The 24,420-nt window shown below is 49.4% G+C and overlaps 2 protein-coding genes across 4 annotated transcripts; one reads left to right on the forward strand and one right to left on the reverse strand.

Moving 5' to 3' along the window:
• Nucleotides 1-208: 208 nt before the first annotated feature.
• Khk (ketohexokinase) lies at nt 209-10,570 on the forward strand. 3 transcript variants are annotated; one of them, XM_085836567.1, is made up of 9 exons: nt 209-682; nt 3,731-3,847; nt 5,842-5,976; nt 6,176-6,310; nt 7,597-7,669; nt 8,844-8,990; nt 9,872-9,960; nt 10,040-10,197; nt 10,286-10,570. In XM_085836567.1, the coding sequence occupies exons 1-9, from the start codon at nt 591-593 to the stop codon at nt 10,369-10,371; spliced, it is 1,032 nt and encodes a 343-aa protein (XP_085692693.1). In that variant the 5' UTR covers nt 209-590; the 3' UTR covers nt 10,372-10,570. The 3 variants fall into 3 exon arrangements, with proteins under 3 accessions (XP_085692693.1, XP_085692692.1, XP_085692691.1); XM_085836565.1 differs by lacking the exon at nt 5,842-5,976 and having other exon boundaries at nt 214-682; XM_085836566.1 differs by lacking the exons at nt 5,842-5,976; nt 6,176-6,310 and having other exon boundaries at nt 212-682.
• A 1,922-nt stretch (nt 10,571-12,492) lies between these two features.
• Cgref1 (cell growth regulator with EF-hand domain 1) lies at nt 12,493-23,770 on the reverse strand. The gene is made up of 6 exons (XM_021162330.3): nt 23,551-23,770; nt 15,086-15,188; nt 14,079-14,144; nt 13,915-13,985; nt 13,696-13,817; nt 12,493-13,566 (listed from the first exon to the last, which is right to left on the reverse strand). Exons 1-6 carry the CDS (start codon nt 23,666-23,668, stop codon nt 13,066-13,068), a joined length of 981 nt encoding a protein of 326 aa, XP_021017989.1. The 5' UTR covers nt 23,669-23,770; the 3' UTR covers nt 12,493-13,065.
• Between the last annotated feature and the right edge of the window lie 650 nt (nt 23,771-24,420).

Below are 24,420 nucleotides of genomic sequence, written 5' to 3' on the forward strand. Positions count from 1 at the left end.
GGACAGGACAGGAGGAGACAGAGTTCTACGGAGGAAACCTAGGCTGGTGATCTTTGGGTGTGCTCCCTGCTAAGGGCGCCTGCCGACTCAGGGTCACTGCCGCCGGTCCCCCAACGGCCGCTAGGGGGCGCTGGGCCAAAACCACTGCGAAGGCAGGCAGCGTTCCCCGTCACGTGACACCGTTAATCTGGCGGGGGGCGGGGCCTCGGCCGGGTGGGCCACCTTGGCGGGACGAGGGAGAGAACGCTTGCTTCTGTGCTCCGCCTGCGAAGGAGAGGTTTCTGTAGCCAGACTGAGCTAGTCCGGGTGGTCCAGGGTCTGCAGCAGGCGCAGAGGGATCGGAAAGGCGATGCATTACTAGTGCGCTTTCGCTTTGACAGCTGAGGCGGAAAAGTGAGAGGGCCTGCCATTGGCCGGGCTAGGTAACCCACCCTTGCAAAGCAGAAAGCTCCCTGCGGGAGGAGTTCTGCACGCAGAGGAGGAGCCAAGGTAGCCAGTGAGAAGTTGGGACACGGTCCTCCAGTAGATAAGAGGCAGAGCCCAGCAGGAACCCCCTCTGCTTGCGAGTAGGAAGCTTGGGGAGCAGCCTCATGGAAGAGAAGCAGATCCTGTGCGTGGGGCTGGTGGTGCTGGACATCATCAATGTGGTGGACAAATACCCAGAGGAAGACACGGATCGCAGGTAGGGGCGCCCAAGCCCCTCGGAGATCCCAGGGCCGCTGTGGTCCTGTCTTTTTGCGTGTGTCACTGCTAATCGGCTGCTAAACCAGGGATAGCCCTCTGTCTCCATGTGGTGAGGCCTGAGTTCAGCTTGGCGTGCAGGCGTTCTCTGTCCCGGAACCCTAAGGGGTACTCTGTGAGAATGAAGACATGAGACTGGAGACCTTTAAAACCAAGACCCAGGGGGTGTGTTGTTTTGTTTTGACGGAGTCTTGCTTTGTAGCCCAAGCTGGCCTAAACTCCTTTAGCCTCCAGAATTAACAAGAGTGCAACCGTATGCCTGAATCAAAACCCAGGCTTTCTCTAGTGTGTTGTTAGCTGTTTACCATTTCAATCTGCCGATCATCAAAATCCTCAGTTTACAGAGTGGGCTGTAATGATTTTTTTCCCTCCTGAGCCCTCACACACCTGATAAGGTGCCAGACAAATTTTCCTCACCCCCCCACCCCCACCCCAGGTCTTCCAACTCCTAGCCTATGCACTTCTAATTTACCGCTTACAGCTAAAATAAAACACCAGGTCGCTAGCAGTGAGTGGTATGTGATGTTAAACTACTCACATTTAAAAGCCTGGCCTTGGCGTTTGAGCCTTGCCTAGCTCAAGGACTGTGTAAGCAAAGCTGGAGGCTCTCTGGGTCAGACAGGGAGAAACTTGGCTCATGAGCCACAGCAGGCTTTCTCCTGGATCTAAGTGCCAAGAGGGGTCTTTACAAAGGTGGGTAAACATCTTAGTGGATGTTCTCAGAACATTCTCAGTTGTCTGGTAGAAGTTAAAGTGTCCTTTGATGGTTCTTATCTTTGCTCTTGATAAAGGCCACTCCAATGTGCTGCTGTGCCGTGAAGGCATTCTGTGGGGTGGCATACCGGCTTTCTCTTGGTGTGATCTAGCACCCTGAACAATGAACGTTGTATCTTGGATATTAGTTAAAAGGAAGTTCAAGGTTGACCCCTGGCAAGACACTAGCACGCTGACAGCATTGAACTCACGGGGTGGGGGTGGGGGACTGGGTGCTCTCTGGGCTTTGGGTCCACAGAGTGCTGTTGCAGGCTCCCTGGGAACTGTGAAAGACCCTTTCCTTAGCTGAGGAAGCAGGAGCTTTGGAGCAGTGGAGTAGTACTTATCAAGCCACATGCATAGCAAGCATCAGAGCACGATCATAGCTCATGTATGTCCCCATGTTTAGTGGGTGGCTCTACCTCCTGCCCTGATGTATTCTGTGTCGGTTGCTGCCCATCTTGTGGGGTTTACCCTTTGCTTTCAGTTGCTCTGTTTGAGATTAGAGCCCTTGCCAGGAGCACAGGGACAGTGGTGCAGGAGCACAGGGTATGTCTGTGTGTGTGTGTGTCTGTGTGTGTGTCTGTCTCTCTCTTAAAAGATTAATTTATTTCATTATTTTTATGTGTATGAGTGTGTATGTGTACCACATGCAGCCCTGATGCTCAAAGACGTCAGAAGAGGGCATGGGATCCCCTGGAACTAGAGTTACAGATGTTGTGAGCCACGATGTGGGTGTGGGTCCTGTGCAAGAGCAGCAAGTGCTCCTAAGTGCTGAGCCGTCTCTCCAGCCCCCACCCCTTGAATGACGTATTTTTTATTTTATGAGCATTGGTGTTTTGCCTGCATTATGTCTGTGTCTGTATGAGTATGTCTGATCGCCTGGGCCTGGAGTTACAGATAGGTATGAGCTGCCATGTGGGTGCTGGGATGATTTATCTATTTTTTTTAAATATTTATTTATTTATATGTAAGTACAATGTAGCTGTCTTCAGACACTCCAGAAGAGGGAGTCAGATCTCGTTACGGATGGTTGTGAGCCACCATGTGGTTGCTGGGATTTGAACTCCGGACCTTCGGAAGAGCAGTCGGGTGCTCTTACCCACTGAGCCATCTCTCCAGCCCCCTTATCTATTTTAGGTATGAGTGTTTCCTCTGCGTATGTATGTATTTACACCATTTATGTACCTGGCGCCTATAGAGGTAAAGAGGACTTTGGGCGTCCTGAACTGGGATTATGGATGGTTGTGAGCCACCGTGTGGGTGCTGGCAATTGAACCCTGGTCCTCTGAAAGAATGACAAGTGCTCTTAACCACTGAGCCATCTCTCTCGCCCTGAGTGTTTTCTTATTTGAGGAAAACATGCATATCTCATTATCCAAGCTCTCCAAAGATTGTATTCGAACATGTAATACCGCTAGACAGAAGACCCCATTCCCTCCAGCTTGTTTGTCTGAAAGACTACTAGAAGGAGGACACTTTATCTTCCTGCTGATAGAGTCGGTTCCATTTGGAAGATAGAGCCCCTTCCCTCCTGACCTCAGGGTGCACTTCCTGCTGCAGACCTGGGTTTCTGTTTAACATCCATGTGTTTCTGGACTCTGTTGAGTCTCCCAGAAGAGCAAGACTGTGTAGGATCCAGTCCTTCCTGACATCTCAGCCACATCTGACCTAGGAACTCTCAGAACGTGGGGTTTGTAGTCAGATGGCCTGGCTCCTGTTTCCCAGAATCCATGCTGAGGAGAGCCTTCCAGACAAAGAGCCTCATGCTGAGCGCTCGCTGCTTCACAGCTTGAAGCTTCAGCATGGAGGAAGAGGTAACTGAGGAAGAGCCAAACCGGCATTAAGAGAACCCTCACATTGAGATGGCCCCAGCAGGTTCCTGGTTCCCTAGAGACAGGTGGATGCGGCTATGCACTCACTAGAATACAGCCCAAGATGTGAGAACAGAGCCCGCCCTCATCCCAGCTCCTTCTCAGGACTGAGCCTCAGCAGCTCCACTTAGAAAATGAGCTGAAACTCATCCTGAGGTCATATAGTAACACTGGGTCCCAGACCCATTTGCTCTGGAGGCTGTGTGCCACAAGTGACCCACGCGTCTACTCCATGTCAGCCACTGCAAGGACCTAACTCTTGCACTCTGTGGATTCCTACCTAGGGGACTGAGGTTGGTTCTGTTTCCCACGGCGGCGAGCAGTCAGCTGAGGCTGCAGAGACTTGCCCATGTGCTTTGCAGGTGCCTGTCCCAGAGATGGCAGCGTGGAGGCAACGCATCCAACTCCTGCACTGTCCTTTCCTTGCTTGGAGCCCGCTGTGCCTTCATGGGCTCGTTGGCCCCTGGCCACGTTGCCGAGTAAGTTTAGAAGGGAGTGCCTGGTAGAGGCATAGAGCGCCTTGTCTACACAGTATAGGGAGAGGAGAGTCGTTTGAACCCTGGGTGGGCTGGATGGGAGAGTGGGTGGTGGGTGGTAGCCTACAGGAGAGTTCCAGACTCCCTGATCCTTCTGGGGCGGACCATCTGCTGCTCAGGTACTAACATCTCTTCTGTAAAGGTTCCATTTCTACAGCTTCTTTGCTTCCTGTAGACTCTGCCTTTGCCCTTCTCATGTCCCTATTCCTGGCTGTGTTTGAGGTAAAAGGCAGTGAGGGACATGCTGTGCCCTTCCCCTCTTCAGGGGCATCCAGCATCCATGGTTACAGGACGAAGGCCCGCATTGAGGAATAGGGCCACTGCTCCTGTCTTCATTGTAAGTACTGAGAGTACACTCCGCAGGACATCCTGAGGTCATATAGTAACACTGGGTCCCAGACCCATTTGCTCTGGAGGCTGTGTGCCACAAGTGACCCACGCGTCTACTCCATGTCAGCCACTGCAAGGACCCAAGAGCCCTTTGACTCCTGGCACTGTCAGCTCAGCACACACTTATCAGGAGGTGTGGCCCACACTTTGCCCACTGTGGGCATTGGAGCAGCCTGCCAGGTTGCTGAACTGTAAAGCCCAGCCCTTTGAACCCTAGTTTGAGGGGCTGTTGCCAGCCACATTCCCAGTCTTGGCAAACTGGAGCAAAGCTTACAAAGTGAGAGACCTGGTCCTGGAGATGGGACAGTCATCCCTTCCTAGGTGGGAGCAGGACGCTGGTTCTTTTTTTTTTTTTTTTTTAAATATTTATTTATTTATTTATTTAATGTAAGTACACTGTAGCTGTCCTCAAACGCACCAGAAGAGGGCATCAGATCTCATTACGGGTGGTTGTGAGCCACCATGTGGTTGCTGGGATTTGAACTTCGGACCTTTGGAAGAGCAGTCGGGTGCTCTTACCCACTGAGCCATCTCACCAGCCCAGGACGCTGGTTCTTGCTTAGAATAGTGGACTCTCCTTTATGGACCAATCATATTTGAGGGGTGAGCCATTCAGAGTTCTTTCTGTGCATTCAGCAAACATTTAATATGCCAGACACTGTGGGCGCAAAAAAGTCAGTTAGCAAACAATATTTCTAATGCTTTGGGGGGCACTATTAAGGGACCCTTGAGTTGTCAAGTCAGGAGATGATGCACTGCATTCGACAACTCTGCCGAGCTTAGGTGCTGCTTACCGAAAGGGAGGTGTGCTCATAGTGAGAAAACCCAGGGTGGCTGGGCTGCTGGGCCGGAGTGGAACCAGCCTCCTTGCTGTCCCTCTGGGATAAACTTGAAATGATGTTCCTAGGCTCATTCTAACTAGAGGACATCATGTGACATTGTCCTAGATCAGGCCCATATTTAGGGACCTCCCACAAATGCACCAACTCATTGCCAATAGGGGTTGGTCTAGTTTTTAGAAGATGGTACCCAACAGGTCCCCTAAGGTGATACCACTTCCTGGCTGGTCAAACTAGAGAGGTACCATGGCAAGATTGGAAGGGATCCCAGAAAGCATTGTGCCATGAGGATGAACATGCAGAGAGCAGCTGGGAGGGGTCCAAAGTATTACCTTGGTGATTAATTATTGATTCTGCCTGCAAGAACCAAGCCACAGTACCCATATTCATTAAGTTCAAATGGAATTCAGGCTCTAAAGCCTTAACTCTACCTCTGTCTAGCTTTAAGGATGGGGAGCAAAGCTTTCCAGCGTGAACTGGACTGAGACTGACCTGCAATGTTCAATCCTGCTTCTCCGATATCCAGGGTCTGCACGCTGCCTCTCTTGTCCCCTGCTCCCACCTGTGACAAGACTGAGATTGCCAGCTCCCTCCTACTTCCCTCTGCTCAGCCCTCTGCCATTCAGGGTCCCTGGAGACCCTACTCTCTCCCTGCTAGTCCCCCAAACTCTTCCCAAACTGCTCTTCTGGGTTACTCTGCCCTGGCAGTTTTGTCCTGGATGACCTCCGCCAACATTCTGTGGACTTAAGATATGTGGTCCTTCAGACCGAGGGCTCCATCCCCACTTCTACAGTCATCATCAACGCGGCCAGCGGCAGCCGCACCATCCTGCACGCCTACAGGTTTGTACACCTGTCTGCTCTGCGCTTCACCAGCTGCTGCCGCGGCCGTCGCTACACTGCACTCACAGAACAGGACCCTTCTTCTCTGAGGCCCATGTGCTCCAAAGCACCCTTTCCACATCCAGAGGAGATCTAGGCTATGTGTAACTCTAATCTGTGTTTCCTTGCCCTCTCCCTGGCTCGGGTCCCTTCCCCAAAGCTTCCTGGTGGCTGACTTCAGGCAGAGGGGCGTGGATGTGTCTCAAGTGACTTGGCAGAGACAGGGAGATACCCCTTGCTCTTGCTGCATCGTCAACAACTCCAATGGCTCCCGTACCATTATACTCTACGACACGTAAGGGCCCCTTGGCCTTTCCCCACCACAACCCACCAATCAGTCCCCCCTCTCATCACTGGGCAAACCAACTGATCTCCATCCATTGCTCCTCTACAACAGAAATTGCCCCCTTGCCAAACTGTTCAGTAATTTCCGAATTGTCTTCAATTAGGGGAGAAGTGAGGTGGGAAGGGGTAAGCTCTGCTCTGCTTGGTAATTTGCCCTTGACCAGCACAAGGGTGGGCAGGCAGGCCTGTAAAGAGTGTAATTTATGATATGATTTTTCATAATTAGCCAATCAGCACCTTGGGTCTGGGTGTATGGAGATGGGAGACAACACAAAGAAAGCCTTGATGGGCTAAGGGACCCACTGGGACTTCTAGAGTCAGTTCCAGAGCTTCGAGCCTGCAGCATGGCATCAAAGAGCTGAGGTTTAGGCCCCTTCAGAGGAAGCCGTATGTGTCAAAAGGGTGTATCTCAAAAGTGAGTGGGCATTCCCATACTAGAGGTGACTTTCAAATTAGGCAATCTTTTTCATTTCTCTATTAAGCAAGTGGTGATTGGCAGCAACTCCAATCAAGGCCGTGCACACGGTACCTCAGGTAGGGAGAGGAGAAGCTGAGGAGAAAGGTTTATTGCCCTCTGGCCTGGATCCAGGCATATTCACATACGTAGCTCCAACTGCAGAAGGCCCAGGAGACCAAGGACTTTTAGCCCCAGAAAAGCTCACTCATGCCACTGGTGAGGATGGAAGGCCCTCTACTGCACTACAGAAAGAACACATGCTGTGTGGCCAAGGCCACCTAGACCAGCCAAACAAAACCTCTTCCTCAGAGTGCCAGTTTTGACCTAAGGGATGAAGTGGGGAGCCCGACTCAGCAGGGTGTTCTGTCAGTAGCAAGCTCCCAACTAAGAGACTAACTAAAGAAGCTTTGTAGTTCGCTGTGTGCTCCCAGCAAAGGGCCTTCTGGGAAGTGTAGTCTCAGCAAGGGGCCTTCTGGGAAGTGTAGTCTCACACACTCATTCTAGAGGATGTGGTTTCCAAGGAACATGGGGCTGGCTTCTTGTCACATGTTGTAATTGTGTTTATCCTTGGATAATTTAACACAGACACACACCAACAACAACAAAAAAGGACAGCTAAGCAAAGTAGGACAAGGCTCACCTCACCGTAGGGCTCAGAGCTCTGTGCTCCCCAGCCTCCTGCCATGCTGCTGGTATCACTACTAGATACAGGGTCCCTAGATGTCAGAGACCCTGGTACTGGCTGACCTCCTTTTGTCCCTTCCTGTCTTGTGATGTAGGAACCTGCCAGATGTGTCTGCTAAGGACTTTGAGAAGGTCGATCTGACCCGGTTCAAGTGGATCCACATTGAGGCAAGCCCTTCCCTACCTGTGTTTCTAGGGGCTTAGCCTGTCAGGCCCTTCTGCATGGTCAGCCTCTTCTGTAATTTCTTTGAACCATGAAATATGGTAGGGATAATAAATAGCCCTCCCCCATCCCTCTCCACTCCTGTGTTTTCCTATGAGGAAACTGAGGCCCAGAAAGATAGAGAGATACAGGGGCATACAGTCACAGATAGCACTGGGCAGAAGACCCCATTTTTGTGTTAGGCTACCTCCCTCCTGGTATCTGCCTTTGCTGACTTCTTTTACTTCTCAGGACAGGAAGGAGAGGGCCTGAAGGGAATTAGAACTTTCTTTCCAAGGGAGAAGTTTTGTGATCAAGATGAGAGAAAAAAAAAAATTTTTTTTTTTTTTTCAGTTTTCGAGACAGGGTTTCTCTGTGTAGCCCTGGCTGTCCTGGAACTCACTCTGTAGACCAGGCTGGCCTCGAACTCAGAAATCCGTCTGCCTCTGCCTCCCAAGTGCTGGGATTAAAGGTGTGCACCACCACGCCCGGCGAGAGGAAATCTTAAGAGGTGTAGGTGTCCACTCCTTGTCTCATCATTTGACTTAGTCTTCAGGTTGTGTCCCTCTCCCTCTCCATCTCCTCTTCACTTTCCCTCTCCTTTCCCATCTCACCTTCCTGGTCACTCTCTCCCGCTTTGTCTCATTCTTGTTCTCTCTGCGTGTTTTGTTTGTTTGCTTGCTTGCTCTTTGTTTGACACAGGGTCTGACTATGTAGACCAAGCTGGCCTTGAACTCACAGAAATCTGACTGACTCAGATTCCCAAATTCTGGGATTAGAGGAGTGTGCCTCCACACCCAGCCTTTTTCTTTTTTGCTTCTTTTTCTGTCCCGCCTTTCTAGTGTTTTACTATGTAGCCCAGGTTAGCCCAAAATTCACAATCTTCCTGCTTCAGCCTCTCAAGTGCTTTGTACACAGGCATGTATGTCCAGCATCTTTTATTCTTCAGTCTCATTTGGGAAATGAAAAATTTGGCCAATAAGGTCTCCAAGGTCCATGACAGTCCTAGAATTATGTAGCTGCAATAGTGCTCCAGCCCAGCTTCCTCCAATCCCTCTCCCTGCTCACCCAGAGGTCCATCAGGGAGGAAGGAATGAACTCTGTATCAGCTAGGCTCTGAGCTGCCCTGTCCTGCCCCAGGGCCGGAATGCATCGGAACAGGTGAAGATGCTGCAGCGGATAGAGGAGCACAATGCCAAGCAGCCTCTGCCACAGAAGGTCCGGGTGTCGGTGGAGATAGAGAAGCCCCGTGAGGAGCTCTTCCAGTTGTTTAGCTATGGCGAGGTGGTAAGTGTCCTGCAGCTCCTCTTGCCTATCTCTAGCTAATTGAATTCTTAGAGCTAGAGAGGACCCTAGTCCTGCCTACCAGCCTCTGAGTGGCAGCCTAGCAGCTCCCAGAAGACCACAGCTGGGAGGCTGGAGATGGCCCAGAAGTAGACCTTTCCCGCTCAGGTGAATCCACAGGCATACGGCGGACAGGGCTCAGACAGCTATGGGCGTCCCTTGTTTGTCTGCTTTAGTCTTTCCCTCTGCAAAAGAAGGAATGGCTGCTCTCTGAGTTACCAGTTTTTCCCACTTAGATGGCATGTTGTGAGGGCCAGTAGCAACGAGAGGAGGATGGGAAGGAGACTCGTACAAGGAAAACTTGGGCCAGAGTGTAAAGGGTATCACAGCTAAAGCTGGTTGGACAGTGTCCAGATGTAGTTTGTTGGCCTTGTTGGCCAATTAAAAAATATGGCAGTCTGATCCCCATTCCCCCAGAACTATTCTAGGGACTCTGTCTTGAAGCCACTGTGGAGAGAGCCTTGTTTTACAGATGAACCCACTCTGCAGGGCTGGGCTGTGTGGGGAACAGATGAAACACAGCTCACTCTTGAGAGTCAGTCTGGCTTGACTTCACCCCAAGATGGCGCTCCAGGCTCTTTCTGGGTTTTGAATTCCCTCATGCCAGAATGAAAATACCAGGGCTACAGTATCACAGTTCCCAAGGCTGTATTTTGGCACAACGTAAGCAAACATAAAACGCGTACCTGTGGGTCAGCCAGAAGCCACACTGGGGACTTACGTGACTGAGTTGGAGGAGTTGTGCTATAACCTGGAGTCAACACCAGGTTGTTGGTAGTGAGTAGCAATTAGAGGTGGCTGCCAGTCTCTTTCACTGTCTACAGGTGTTTGTCAGCAAAGATGTGGCCAAGCACCTGGGGTTCCAGTCAGCGGTGGAGGCCCTGAGGGGCTTGTACAGTCGAGTGAAGAAAGGGTGAGTTGGGAAGCCAAGAGAGGGTCTGAGGGGTCTGGGGGATGACGGGGACTAGTGCCGATCTGTGTGAGTCTTACAGGGCTACGCTTGTCTGTGCCTGGGCTGAGGAGGGTGCCGATGCCCTGGGCCCCGATGGTCAGCTGCTCCACTCAGATGCCTTCCCACCGCCCCGAGTAGTAGACACTCTTGGGGCTGGAGACACCTTCAATGCCTCTGTCATCTTCAGCCTCTCGAAGGGTGAGGTCATCACCATGCAGCCAGGGCAGGGCTGGGCCTGTCATGCTCCCAAACACCAGGCTGAGCCTGCTATTTGTCCTTTCTCCAGGAAACAGCATGCAAGAGGCCCTGAGATTCGGGTGCCAGGTGGCTGGCAAGAAGTGTGGCTTGCAGGGGTTTGAGGGCATTGTGTGAGAGGCAAGCGGCACCAGCTCAATACCTCAGAGGCTGGCACCATGCCTGCCACTGCCTTCTCTACTTCATCCAGCTTGGCATCCAGCTGCCATTCCCCGGCAGGTGTAGGCTGTGAGACAGCCTCTGTCTGTGTCTGCGTCTCTGTATACCTATCTCCTCTCTGCAGATACCTGGAGCAAATAAATCTTCCCCTGAGCCAGCTCTGTCTGTCTGTCTGTCTGTCTGAGTGGTTTTTTTTTTTTTTTTAATTGATTTTCTGTTCGAGATAGGGTCTGGTTGTGAAGCCTAAGGTTGGTCATGAACTTGAAACGCTCCTGTTTCAGCCTCCCTGTGCTGGGATCACAGGCCTGGCTCATTCGCCCTCGTGGATCTTCACCCTGCTCTGGTTGAAACTGAGGTTCTGACACTACAGTCCAGCAACTTCTCTCTTCCTCCTTCTTCATTCTTCAAATAGCCTCACCCACCAACCCAGAGGGGAGGGCATGCAGACCAAAGCAGCTAACCTGCTCCCACCTCCTGTCAGCTGTCATCAGAGGAGTTTCATCCAGATCAGGGAGAACAGACAGCCAGAGAAAAAAAGCCCTCCAGACTCTTTGAGCCACGCAGACTGTGTTAGCTGTGGTGGTCAAGGAGCCTGCTTTCTGGGTTTACAGGTCTTTGCTCAAACTACCTTTTTCCATGGGTTCCCCAGGAACCTAAAAGCCCCCAGAGCTTCAGTGAAATTGGTACTTCGACCACAAATGTAACCTGACACAGAACACTGCCGCTGTCCCTTGGTGAGGTTAGAACCAGATGACGTGTCAGGATCAGGTTCTAATATGAGATCTGGGACAACTTGATAAAAGCATAGGCTTCCTTGTCAGACAGACATGAGTTGAAGTAAGATGTTTAATTAGGGCCGGAAAGTGGTGGCGTATGTTTTTAATCCCAGCACTTTGGAGGCAGAGGCAGGGGAATTTCTGAGTTCGAGGCCAGCCAGGAGTGAGTTCCGGGACAGCCAGGACTACACGGAGAAACCCTGTCTCAAAAAAAACCAAAAAACCATACTTAATTAGGCGTGTGCCACCTTAGGGCGCATTGCTTAACTCCATTCTCTTCAACCTCCCATTGGTCAAATGGAGTTGATGTTTGCCTGGTCATAGAATCATTGTGATGATAAAAATCAGACAAAATGCTATCTTAAAATGTTAGCCTGGGGCTGGCGAGATGGCTCAGTGGTTAAGAGCGCCGATTGTTCTTCCGAAGGTCCGGAGTTCAAATCCCAGCAACCACATGGTGGCTCACAACGATCCGTAATGAGATCTGATGCCCTCTTCTGAAGTGTCTGAAGACAGCTACAGTGTACTTACATATAATAAATAAATAAATCTTTAAAAAAAAATGTTAGCCTGGTGTCTGGCGTGCTCAAGGTTCTCAGAAGGAAGAGGAAGATGAAGAAGAAAGAGGGAGAAGATGGTTATTAATGCCATCACTAGGACTGGGGATCCATACAGGGGAATGGGGACCATTGTCTGCCTAGAGCTACACAGAGTGGAGAGGGAACTCCAGGGGAGTGCTGTGCTCCAAGGATAGACTAAGCTAGCTTGTGAGGAGCGGGTGTGTCAGCAGTCCCAAGAAGGCGCCAGGGACTGCAGCTAAGTCTTATGACTTGCACCTGACTTCCTCACCTGAATATAAGCCACAACCATCGTGAGAGCTGCGCAGGTGTACCAGGTTACTGGCGAATCCATTTTGGTGGAGATATGCCCCTGCTGCCCTGATTAGCTGAAGCTGCGTACCTGGTGAGGTGATGTGGGCTGCTGTGAGTGGATGGGAACTGAGAGTATATAAGAGTGAGAGGCCCAGGGTTTGGGGGAGATATAAACAAGAAGAAAGATGAAGACTGAATAAACTGCTGTTAGAAGGACTGGTGGTCATGTCGTTCTTGCTGGTCGAGAGCAGATGCAACACTAGCTAGCTTCCTTTCTTCTTTTATTATTATTATTATTATTATTATTGCTATTGTTATTATTATTACTATTAGTTATAGTAGTAGTAGTCATAGTAGAAGTATTTTGATTTGATTTTTTTGAGACAAGGTTTCTCTTTATAATAGTGCTAGCTCCTCTGAAACCACACTGTAACTCACAGAGATCCTCCTGCCTCTGCCTCCTGAGTGCTGGGATTAAAGGCATGTGCTACCACTGCCCTCTCTTCCTGGGCTTGTTGCAGCTGGAAGTGGCTAGTGTGTCTCAGGACCCCTAGGAAAGTTGGGTCTCCATCCCTTCAAGAGGTTTGTCCAGTCCCCAAACCCTTGTGCTCTGAGGGGAAGGATCTGGGTAGGCTGGACCAAGGACACATGGCTGTGGAGACACATTCGCTCTGTTCTTTATTGGTTGTTTGTGGCCTGAAAGCTGCTTCTCGGCTTATGGTCTCCCTGAGCTGCACAGAAAGTCCTACTTTCCACTGAAGCCATAAAGGAGACATGGGAGTGCTTTTTTTTCCCCCTCATCAAGACAGGGTCTTACACAGTAGCCCAGCCTGGCTTCAAACTTGCTATGTGGCCTAGGCTAGCCCGGAGCTCTCAATGCTTCTGGGGTTACTAGCTTGCACCACCGTCCCCATGTCAGAGGTGGCTCTAACCCCACCACATTCACACACCATGCTTCTGCTCTGCACTGAGATTCTGAGGGGCTTGAGCCTATGCCGTCGGGCTCATATCTCATCGTTCTCCAATTGGATGCTATGAGCCTCAGCCTCATTTGGAGTGTTTAGGCTCTCCAGTGTTTCCACCAGCAGTTCTTTGGCTTCTCCTTCATTGTCCTTGATCTCCACCGGTTCCTCAGCACCTTCTCTGGGACCTGGGACATCGCCTTCAGACTCTGCCTGTCCCCTAGCCTCCTCTTCAGGGCTTAGGGTATCTACTTTTCCCTCTGTCTGATGTCCAGCCTCCTGTTCAGGCTCCAAGGATTCCCTCTTGGCCTCTACCTGGTCCCTAATTTCTTCTTTAGTCCCCAGGGACTGCTGGGTTTCTGACTGCAGTGGACTGTTGGCTAAAAGTGGCTGACTTCCAGCAGGTTGTGGCTCCTGGAGAGCTGGGGGAAGGGACTCTGTGTGTTTGGGGACTTCTGGGAAGTTGATGAGCTCTGCAGGAGTCATGAGTCCGTCTCCATCCAGGTCCTGAGTCTCGAGCACCGAGTCTACTACTAGGATCACCTGTGGAAACAGTTACCAGAGATGTTTTCAGGAACCCAGCCGCTCTCTAACAGCCTCGTCCCTGCCACATAGGATCTGAGCTTCCCTTTTACGGGTTGCTAGTCTCTCATGATTTCCAGGAGCGCTTACCGGGTTAATGGGAAAGTGTGCAGCTCCAGGGGCCAGAGCTGCTGTCAGCATGGACAGTAGCTCCAGGCCGTCCAGCTGTCCATTCTGGTCATAGTCATGAAGAGCAAAGAGCGAGAGCAGGACTACAGAAGAGAATCTGGGTTAGAGAAAGCAAGAAGCCACGGGGCAACCACACAGCCCCAGGTCCATTCCTGTATCCTCCCAGCACCAGGCCTTCACCTTGCTCCCGGTCCATGTGCTCAGGATCCTCTTCCATCTTCTCTAGTCCCTTGAGATAATTCTGCAGATGTCTGTTGAAAAAGTGGAAAGTCAGCAGGGAGAGTCCTGTCTGTGACCTGTCACTTGTCCAATTAATGCCTGCTGAAAGCCCCCAGCTTACTCACCGGAGCTGCTCAGGGCCTGGCTGGAAGGGGTTGGGCGTGAGCTGCTGTTGTACCTCAGGGTCCAACCTAGAACAGGAGAGAAACAGCAGCCCATAGCCTAGCTTAGCAGCCACTTGGTAGATTTCTCCCCAGACTCAGGACTCAAAGGGAGATGTTCCTCCAAATTCCCAGAAAAGGCTGTAGGGAAAAAGCCTTCTGAGAGTTCAACTCCTAGCAACCTATAATTGTGGCTCACGACCATCTGTAGTGAGATCTGATGCCCTCTTCTGGTGTCTCTAAAGATCTGTGCCTGTACTCATATACATAAAATAAATAAGTCTTAAAAATTTTTAAAAAGAAAATGCCTAGTGAGGTTGAGGCTACCATAGCAGACACACAATAGAGGCCCAAGATGATGGTCCAGGGTGTGCTAAGACGTAATGGTTTCTTATGGTCCTCCTGAGGCTGGTAGCAATGCCCAGGATTCTACAGACCCATTTTGTTCCTTGGCACATCATGCCTCTTCCTTTTTGAAACAGAGGGTATGGATGCCAGTCCAGACTTTATGTCTGCCCAGAATCTCAAGTATTCCTACTTCTGCATGTGGCTACTGTTTGCCCACATCACCCTGGAATGCAGAAGTGACAGGAGTTGTCCCAGACAGTTTGGTCACTGCTGCCAGCCCTCCACTTCCCCATGATCCCAATGCACATAGTGACTGTGAGAAAGCAGTTCTAGTAAGCCAGAGATATTAAGCTAACGACCTATTTTCTTGGCATTCCCAGTGTCAGGTCTTATTCTAAGATGATAGTCCCTGTCTGTGTTTCTGGCTTCCTTCTGATGCTTCACACTGGACTAGAGCTGAACTCTTGGCTGCAAAGAGTTCTACAAGCATGCACCAAGGCCCTACTTGGGGCGCTGTACCTGGAGATGATGGAGACTATTTCTGCAGGCTTCTGGCTCCCCTAGAGTCCTAACATCTTTCCAGAACTCTCCTTGTCCCCGCCCTGCCTTCCTAATCCTCTTACCTTGCAACTCCATCCTTGGGAGCAGCTAGACCCAAAGGGAGCAGCAATAGTGGCAGCATCAACGCTTGCATCAGCCACTGGAACATCCTGCTGGAACCTGGAGCTAGGAACAGAATTGGAGAGTCAGGGGGTCTGCCAGTGTTCGGGAGTCAGTTGGCTCAGACAGAAATGACTTCCCTCCTTGCATGTGGAACCATTCAGCATAGGAGAAAAGATGCCTGCTCAGGGAGGACTATGCATACGCATGGGCCACCTTCCATGGAACGCAAGATAAGTCCTACATGTAAGAACACATATAAATTCTGCTCCAGTCTATAAAGTGCTCCGTAGGAGACAGCTCTGGGTGTGAGGGCTCCTTCTCATGTCCCACTGGCCCACTTAAGTGCTATGTAAGTGTATCTGTTCTAGGGCAGGCCACTTTATTTACAGATGGTAAAAGGATAGATTAGGATGTTGGGACTCTCTGAAGATGAAAACGTATACAAAGAGACTAAGAGGGAGATGGACTGTTAGTCTGTATTTATGAAAAACCTACCGAGGCCTGGTGTGGTGGCACATGCCCCATGATCCCAGCACTCAGGAGTCTGAGGCAGGAAGACTGTGAGTTCAAAACCAACCTGGCTGTCTCTATGTTATACATATTTGGAAATGGAAATATGGAAATAGTCAAATGCAAAGTGAGTCAATTTATAACACAAAGCATAAAGCTCTTAGGTTTGTCCTAGGGGTATGTACATATGTGATCTTCCAAGGAGATACAAGCCCACCAAAACTGAAGCATCTCCCCCCCAAAAAACCATCTCTGTGCAGAAACATAATCAGATGTTTGGTGGTCCAAGCAAAGGGTCAGGCTCTCTCGTCTACCAAACCTAAAACTCGGCCATCACTTGATTCTTCTAAAGAATATTCTGTAGCTTTCAGCGGATTCTCTGAGAGGTCTGTGACCCTAAGAAGGTTCAGATTCATGTCCAGGGTGGATGTCAGTTCTGTGAGAGTTTGGAAGTAGAGCCGGTAAGTGCCTGGCTCACAGGAAGATAAGCAATATGTTCACCTTTTGAGCTGCCTTGAGCAAGAAGCATCAGAGTGAAAGTCTAGAAAAAGATGAAGCTATCACAGATACAGACCTGTGCTTGTTTTTCCACTGTGTGTGTGTCCATCTCCCTCCCCCTCTCTGTAGTGTAATGTGTGTGCGCATGTGATATATGGACTTGTGAGGGTCAGAAGGTGACATGGGCTATCTTTCTTTGATCACTGTCCTTGATCATAAGAAACTTTCAATGATTGAAAAAAAATATTGTGGTGATGTGTGCATATGTAGGTCAGAGGACAACCCTGTGCAGTCTTTGTTTTTATCAGTCCCAGAGATAAAACTCGGGGACCCAGGTTTGCACTGTAAGTACCTGTAGCTGCCAAGCCACCTTGATCTTTTGAGACGGGATCTCTCACTGAACCTCATCGGTTCAGATAATGTCTGTCCAGTGAACTTGAAGGATCCACCCATTTCTACTCCCCCACAGCACTATGCCTGACTTCTGGGGATCTGAACATTCAGGGAAATTCAAAGAATAGGGGCAGCAGTTAAGAGTTTGGAGGCCACCTGGATACTGAAGCTGGAAGTGGAAGGCAGAAATGTCAACAGAAACTCCAAGGAGCTAAACAGAACTCCAGGCTCTACAGATTGGTGCCTTATTCCTTTCTGGAGGGTTAGAGAGGAAGTGTAGAAAAGAGAGCTGCCCTTGAGACCTGTGTGGCAGGTAGCAGGGGTTAGAGGACTAGATGGCAACCTTGAGAACTGTTTGTGTTCATAGTCTCCGGGATTAGGATGAGGTCCAGCCTCTAAGATGAAAAGAAGGGGCACATTATGGTTGAGAGGGCCTGCTGCCAGAGAGGTCAGAAGGAGAATTTCAGCATGTGTGGACCCAGGGCTGGACCAGAAAGAGAGTAGCATGGAGTGTCATTGGCTCTGCGTTGTCTTCTAACAGCCCGTGTATTAAACATGAAGGTACAATACCCAGCTTGGCACTATGGGACAGGGGGAACCTATTAAGAGGTTGATCCTGGGTTGGGGCAGCAGCCCAGTCAGCAAAGTGCTTCATGCTTGCTGTACATGAAGACTTGAGATCCCATCCTCAGTGGACTTGAAAGAGGGGGCAGGGGAGGGGCTGGGGAGGGGAGCTAGAGACAGGTGGGTCCCTGGGGCTCACTGGCCAGCCAGCTAAGCCATTAGTGAGCTCCAGGATCAGTGAGAGACCCTGTCTCAAAACTGAAGAGTGAGTGATTGAGAAATACACTCAACGTCTGCGTCTGGCCTACACACACACACACACACACACCAAACACACATGTACACCCAACTCAGTGTACATACATCCACCCAGTCAAACATCATGAGGCAGGGTACAAAAGCAGCCAGACCAACTGATTATGAGCTAAAACCTCCAAAACCAAGAGTTAAAAGGTAAATCTTTTCTTGTTATAAGTCGATTGTCTTACAGTAGCAGAAAATGACTAACACACATGGGAAATCAAACGACACAGACCAAGAGGGCCAGCATGGGTGGAAAGCAGCTGTACAATTTATAGAATGCAAATACACATTTTTTATTAAGTAGCCCAGGTTGCCCCCACATCCCCCTGCCTCTGCTTCCCAAGTGCTGGAATTTCAGATATGTGCTATCATGTCTGGCTATTCATTTTTTTTGTTTTTCATTGCTGGGGGCCAAACCCAAGCCTTCATGCTTGCAAGTCAAATGTTCTACCACTGAAAGTGCACTGCCAGGCTACTTATTTTTAAAATATTGTTTTGCTGGGTGGTGGTAGTGCATGCCTTTAATCCCAGCACTCTGGAGGCAGAAGCAGGTGGATCTTTGTGAGCTCAAGGCCGACTTGGTTTACAGAAAAGTTTTAAGACAGTCAGGGCTACACAGAGAGACCCTGTCTCCAAAACCCAAAATAAAAAAATAAAAATAAAAAAATAAATATAATAAAATACTTTTAAAGATTGTATGTATTGTATGTATGTATGTATGTATGTATGTATGTATGTAGTATGTGTGAGTGTTTCGTCTGCATGTGTGTATGTGTACTGGGTGCCCAAAGAAATCAGAAGAGGACATCAGATCCCTCAGAACTGGAATTTCAGATAGTTGTGAGCCACCATGCGGATAAGTGGTTCTCAACTTTCCTAATGCTGGCTTTTAATACAGTTCCTCATGCTGTACTGCCCCTGTTTTGATTCAGACCCAGGACAAATTGCTGAGGTGCATATTTTACACAGACCTGAGCTCCATGTTCTCCCAGCATCCCTCAGTCAGTCCCTACCTGCTACAGGCATGGCTGGCACACCCTGCCCTCTCCTGTGAACTTTCCAGCCTAGGGGCTGGGCCTCCCCTCCCCCAGAAGCTCCTCCCCATATAATGCTGATGTTTTCCGAGCTCTCTATCCCCCACCCACTTTTCTCTCTCTCTCCCACCTCTCTTCCTCTCTTTGCATTTTCTCTTTCCCTTCATGCACAAGCCTGCTTTTTTTTTTCCTCTGCCCTTCCCCTCTGTCTCCTTCCCCATGGCAACTTCCCTAGCCCTGTTTCTTGGGACCAGTGAATCTGCCTGAGAGCCACCCTCCAATAAACCTGCCCTTATGTACTTTAATTTGACTTGAATTGGCTCATTTTCATCTGGAGAGAATAACTTATCAACCCTCAACCATAAAATTACTTTTGATGCTACTTCATAACTCATTTTGCTACTGTTATGAACTGTAATACAAAATATCTGATATGCAGGATATCTGATATATGACCCCTGTGAAAGGGTCATTTGACCCCCAAAGGATCACAACCCACAGCTTGAAAACCACTGATGTGGATGCTGAAAGCTGAATTTAGGTCCTCTGCAAGAGCAACAACAGGTCCCATGAATTGTTGCCCCATCTCTCCAGCGCATCTCTTTACTGTTTAAGTTCCTAGTTATCAATCCGCTGAAGGTATGAGATCAAACTACTTTTTCTCCTTAAGGATTACAAAATTATATAATCAGGAAAAGAGACACATATTTAAATAAGAGACAGATAAACAGAAGCCAAGTGCACTGGCACATACCTATAATCCCAGCTCTTCAGAGGGGCGGGGATGGGGTGGGGTTTGAGGTTGTGAGTCCAAGGCCAACCTAGGCAATGCTGTAAGATCCTGACTGAGAGGAAGAAAGGAACATAGAAATACAGAACTGCTAGGAAAAGGAGGAGTAACTCAAAGGTGGAGTGTGAGGACCCTAACTGAAGGCTCTGCCTCGCACTGGCTGTGTGCCTTCCCTGTCTCAGGTCTCCATCTGCAATGCAGGTTGACAGAGCACTTCCCTGGGGCCACGGTGGTAGCTAAATGAGATGAGGTGTTTGCCTTCCAGAAGTTGTCTTGGCTGCTCTGTGGTGGCTTCACACACATCTTCCCTCCTGGCCTTCCCACCTGAGTCCTTCAAGTCAGTCCTTTCCTCCTGTCTGTTCCTGAGACTCACGTAATTTAAATCCCTCAGAGCTAGCTGTCAACGCTTGTTATCTAGACCAGCCTCTGAGGCTGCTTTTTAGAAGAGCTCTGATGACAAACGGGTGGCAGTTTTGGAACAGCAGGAAGTCCCCTCACCCACTAATCCATTCCCTCATTAGGCTGACTGCAGGGGTCCCCAAAACAGTTTTGCTTATTTTGTTGTTGGTATTGTTGTTGTTGGTGGTGGTGTGTGTATAAATGTGTGTATGCACGTGCATGCATGTGTCCATCTGTCTGTGGGCATGTGTGCCTCAGTGGAGGTCAGAGGACCACTTTCAGGAATCAGTTCTTTCCTTCCACCAGGTAGGTCTAGGGGATCAAACACCGGCCAAAGGCCTTTGCCATCCATCTTGCTGGCCCACGTCTACTGTTTGTTCTTACTTTCCTTCCCACTAACTCTGGAGTCTAAGTCACCTCCTGTTACATGTTTGGACTTAGTGGCTGGCTTCCAGGTGACTAGGATAGCGGAAAATACTGCCAGATCAGGTAGTATCTCAGTCTCTCTGTGTCTCAAAAATCAAAACCAAAACAAAAATAAAAACAAAACCAAAATGAAACAAAAAACCTTAGAGCGATCTTGGTGCCCTCCCTTAGCCCCCAAGGCAGACAAGTGTGAGAATGACCTCCGTTCCCAACTGTGAGCCTTCCAGCTGTCCTAACCAACAGTAGAATAGAAGAAAGCTGGTCTCCACTGCCCTGCCTAGACAGCATCCATGAGAAAAGCTAAGGTTATCATCTGAAGCTACTAAGTTGTTTTGTCTTGGTGGTTTTATGAAACAAGGTCTTGCTGTGTAGCGCAGGCTAGCTTTGAACTCATGTAGCTCAGACTCACTGAAATCCTCTTGTCTCAGGCTCCCAAGAACAGGCATTCTACTCATGCACCTCCACACCTAGCTCTGGTTGTCTTGACGAAACGGTGTCTCCCTGTATGGTCTCCTGCCCTGCTGGAATCACAGGAGCACAATTCTGCATGATTCTGCTTTTTAACCTATAGAGGACTCCCATCGCCCAGCTGGTACTAAAGCCTCAATATGATCATCTAGTCTGCCGAGGAGGAGCGAGACAAGGCTGCCGCTGCCTTCATCCTGCTCTGCACGTGCAGCTGCAGCGAGCCTGGAGCTGGGCAACTTGAGACCATCTGGAAGCAGGAGTGGGAGAACATCCATCATATATGGAGCCCTTCTGAAGACCTGGGGTGCGGTGGGAACTCAGGCTCTCCTCTATCTTTGGATCCAAAACCACTAGGTTTTGAGTGGCCTGTTAGGTAATCTTAATAATCCAAATGCCAGCCATGTAAGAGCTGGCTTTGTAAGTGTGAACCTACTTAGCCACTCAGACCTTGCTGTCTGTTGTTCTGCTGTAGCTGTCTTGAAACTATCACCTACTTCTGCTCTGGGATCTAGAAATCAATGATGATTCTGAACCCTCCCTATGAGAATCAGTCACTGTCCTCTGTCCTGTTGAGTCCTTTACATAGGTAACTATTTAGTGTGTATAGTGGACAGAAGCAGCGGATAGTGAATTCCTTGTGTGTGTGTGTGTCTGTGTGTGTGTCTGTGTGTTGTCGTAGCCTGTGGTACTGTCTTTATACACACATCATATAAGCATCCCTTTGATAGAACTCCATTGCTTCAGAAACAGTTTTTAATTGTTTATTGTTGAGTTTATGTGTGCTTAAGTGTAGGCCAGTGTGTGCCAGGGCGCACCTGTGAAGGTCAGAGCACAACTCTTGGGAATTGGCTCTCTCCTGCCACCTTGTGGGATATCAGGTTTGAACTTGGGTCCCCAGGCTTGCTTGCAGGTACCTCAACCCATTTTGCTGGTTCCTTCAAAATCTTTTTTTTAAAAACAATGGGGCTCAAAATCTATTCAGAGCACTGTTTCAGTTCCCAGTACCCATATGTTAGCTAACCACCATCTGTAACTCCAGTTCCAGAGGACCCGAGGCCCTCTTCTGTCCTCCTATGTCCTTTTGAGGGCACTGCATACAAGTGATACACAGACATACATGCAGGTCACACAGACACACAGACACAGACACACACACACACACACACACACACACACACTCAAAATAAAAACAGTATACACACGCCTTTACTCCCAATACTTGGATGGCAGAAACAGGTGGATCTCTTGAGTTCCAGGCCAGCCTAGCCTACAAAACAAGTTCCAGAACACTGAGGACTACAGAGAGACCCTGTTTCAACTAATTATTGGATTAATTAATTAAAAAATCCCACAGGGTCTCATATCCCAGGCTGGCCTCCAACTCATCATGTAGCTGAGGATAACCCTGAACTCATGACCCAAGTAGTAGAATTACAGGGATGCACCACCACACCCAGCAACTCCAAGTCCTTTGGTGGCTCTTTGTTTTTCAAACCGTCACACACCCATGTCCTCACCCATGCGTTCAGGTATGGTGTCATCTCTGTCTCACCCTCCAGTGCTCCAGCACAGCAAACACTGCTTCGAATGGCAGCTCACTAGGTTTTCTTACTTAATAGTCTCAGGGTTTTTTTGTTTGTTTGTTTTATTTTTGTTGTTGTTGTTGTTGTTTTTGTTTTTTTTCCAAACCTGTTTCACCTTCAAGATGGACCTTCCTGATAACCTTAGCATTCAGTTGCAGTCTGAAATTTATTTATTTAATTAATTACCTAAAAAATTAAGGGCACTGCATGGGCACTTGGAGTCTAATTTAGTTTTCTCAATGCTTCTAGCCATTGTTTAAGCCACACGTCCACGGGATGTGTGTAATATGACTTACCCATGCTTACATCATGTTAAGCACTTGTAAGAGTTTTTGTAACAGAAATAGCATGGCCATTGGACAACTGCTAATAAAATAAAAATGGTCCTAGCCATTTCCCATAATTATAACATGCATAAACATAACTACCGTAATAAATACCTGAAAACCGCTGTACCTGCTAGTTAACAGTTGTGATATAGCTCAGCTAAGTTATTCGAGTAAGACACACACACACACACACACACACACACACACACACTCTCTCTCTCTTTTTCTCTCTCTCTCTTCCACAATGACCTTCTGCCTTCAATTTCTTTAAGCCTTTGCCCTAGCTCACAGGAGGAGACTTTGGCCTTGAGGTTGGACCATTGGTCAGCCTCTGACTCTGCACTGTTATGTGGTCTTGGCAGGTGTCTTAACCTCTCTTGACCCTATGGTCTTCATTTTTAAGATAACGAGCTTTCCTAGGGTCTTAGGGAGGGTACAGTGAGATAATCTAGGTTAATATAGGGCCAGCAGATGCTTCACGATGTGGCAGGGGTCTTTGGAGGCTTATGTCAAACAACTTCTCATTTCAGAGACATTTCTTTCCCAGCATCCTTGACAAATAGCCATAATGCCCCTCCTGAATCTTTTCAGGACAGGAGCTGGTACCATGAAGGGCATCCATTTCATTTCTAAGTAAGTGGAGAAGTTATTGAATTGAGTCATCTCCCTTGATTTAGCCCTTAGTGTCCGGGTCGAGGGAGGGGGAGTCTTAAATGACCGCAGCTATACAGTCAAAGGGGCACACATCTGAGCTAGCCTGAGACCAGCCACCTACAGCTGGATGACGATGGACAGTGTCCTTCAATCATCTACATCTACTGAATGAGGTGGAACCCTGGCTAGCTACTAGAACACCGCTGCCGGCCAGGACTCTTGGACCTATCATCAAACCCAGGGGCCTCGGAAGCTTTCCACCTTTCCTCTATCTGCTCTCAGGGATGACCTCTTCCCTAGTGGTCGGTCCTAGGAGGCCAGGGCCACCTCCCCAGCCCAGTCCAAGCCTCAGGGATGAGGAGGACTGTGCTCTCTGCATCCTAACCGCCAGCAGAAGGTCTCCACCCTTACCCCCAAGGTACGGGGTGCCCCCGCCGCCCACTGAGCCCTGGCCCCTGCCGGAGTCTGACCCACCTGCTGCGGCGGCGCTGTGCGCGACTGGGGCTCCGGCTTCGTGCGCTCTATAGGCACCGCGCCGCTCTCGCCCGGCTGCCCGCAGCCGGCCCTCCCCCGGGCGGCTCCACGTGGCCATTCCACGTCGCCCTCCCGGCTGCAGCCGCCGCCCAGGCCGGGGCAGAGTCCGGAGCGAGCGACAGCCACGGGAGGGCCACCGCCCCTCCTTGGGCAGACCTGTCCCGCAGCGCCTCCACCTGGCCTGTGGATCTGAGAGATCCTTGTGGATCTGAGAGAAAGATGGATGGATCTGAGATGAAAGATGGATGGAGACCTCAGTGTGTGTCACTGTGACTCAGATGGAGGCAGACTGGTTTGTGATTTTGAGTGTGACGAGCTGGTGTGGCTGAGTATGTATGTGTATATGACAGGCTGGGAAGGATTTGTGAGTGTGGGCGGCTGGTGAAGCATCTATATGAGGCATGTATTCAAGAGACAGAGTAGTGAGACTGTTCTGTGTATACAAAGTCACAGAAGGGTGAGTCTGATGTGCATGTGTGTATTAGACACATAGACATGTATTGATGAGGCAGGGGTGTGGTATGAGAGAGACAGAAATAGTTAAAACTAGACAGATGTGAGGCTGATGCTCATTAAAAAGTGCCTTTGATTATGCTGTGTGGGTGTCACTGGCTTTATCTGAGAAACTCGTTAGTGACTAAAAAGAATGACTTACTGTTAGTATGTGTGATTGTGGCCTTCAACTGGAAAGAGCAGTGTGGCCCATACCTGGCTGATTATCTAAGAATGTGACAGCATTGAGCAGGTTATAGGTATCACGGCATGGGAACAAAGTCCTCTCAAGTTGATGGAGCTGAGATTCCAGGGAAG

Source organism: Mus caroli, unplaced genomic scaffold (assembly GCF_978045245.1).
Source record: "Mus caroli unplaced genomic scaffold, Mus_caroli_1 scaffold_4, whole genome shotgun sequence".
In the NCBI taxonomy this organism is placed as follows: Eukaryota; Metazoa; Chordata; class Mammalia; order Rodentia; family Muridae; genus Mus; species Mus caroli.

What these genes read in the sequence shown, in the direction of transcription:
- Khk (XM_085836567.1), top strand. Translation starts at nt 591, where the DNA reads ATGGAAGAGAAGCAGATCCTGTGCGTGGGGCTGGTGGTGCTGGACATC. An exon ending in GAGGAAGACACGGATCGCAG is followed by an intron (nt 683 to 3,730) that starts GTAGGGGCGCCC and finishes TGTGCTTTGCAG; the next exon opens with GTGCCTGTCCCAGAGATGGC. An exon ending in TACAGTCGAGTGAAGAAAGG is followed by an intron (nt 9,961 to 10,039) that starts GTGAGTTGGGAA and finishes TGAGTCTTACAG; the next exon opens with GGCTACGCTTGTCTGTGCCT.
- Cgref1 (XM_021162330.3), bottom strand. Translation starts at nt 23,668, where the DNA reads ATGGCCACGTGGAGCCGCCCGGGGGAGGGCCGGCTGCGGGCAGCCGGG. An exon ending in GCACAGCGCCGCCGCAGCAG is followed by an intron (nt 15,189 to 23,550) that starts GTGGGTCAGACT and finishes TTCTGTTCCTAG; the next exon opens with CTCCAGGTTCCAGCAGGATG. An exon ending in CCAGGCCCTGAGCAGCTCCG is followed by an intron (nt 13,986 to 14,078) that starts GTGAGTAAGCTG and finishes CTTTTTCAACAG; the next exon opens with ACATCTGCAGAATTATCTCA.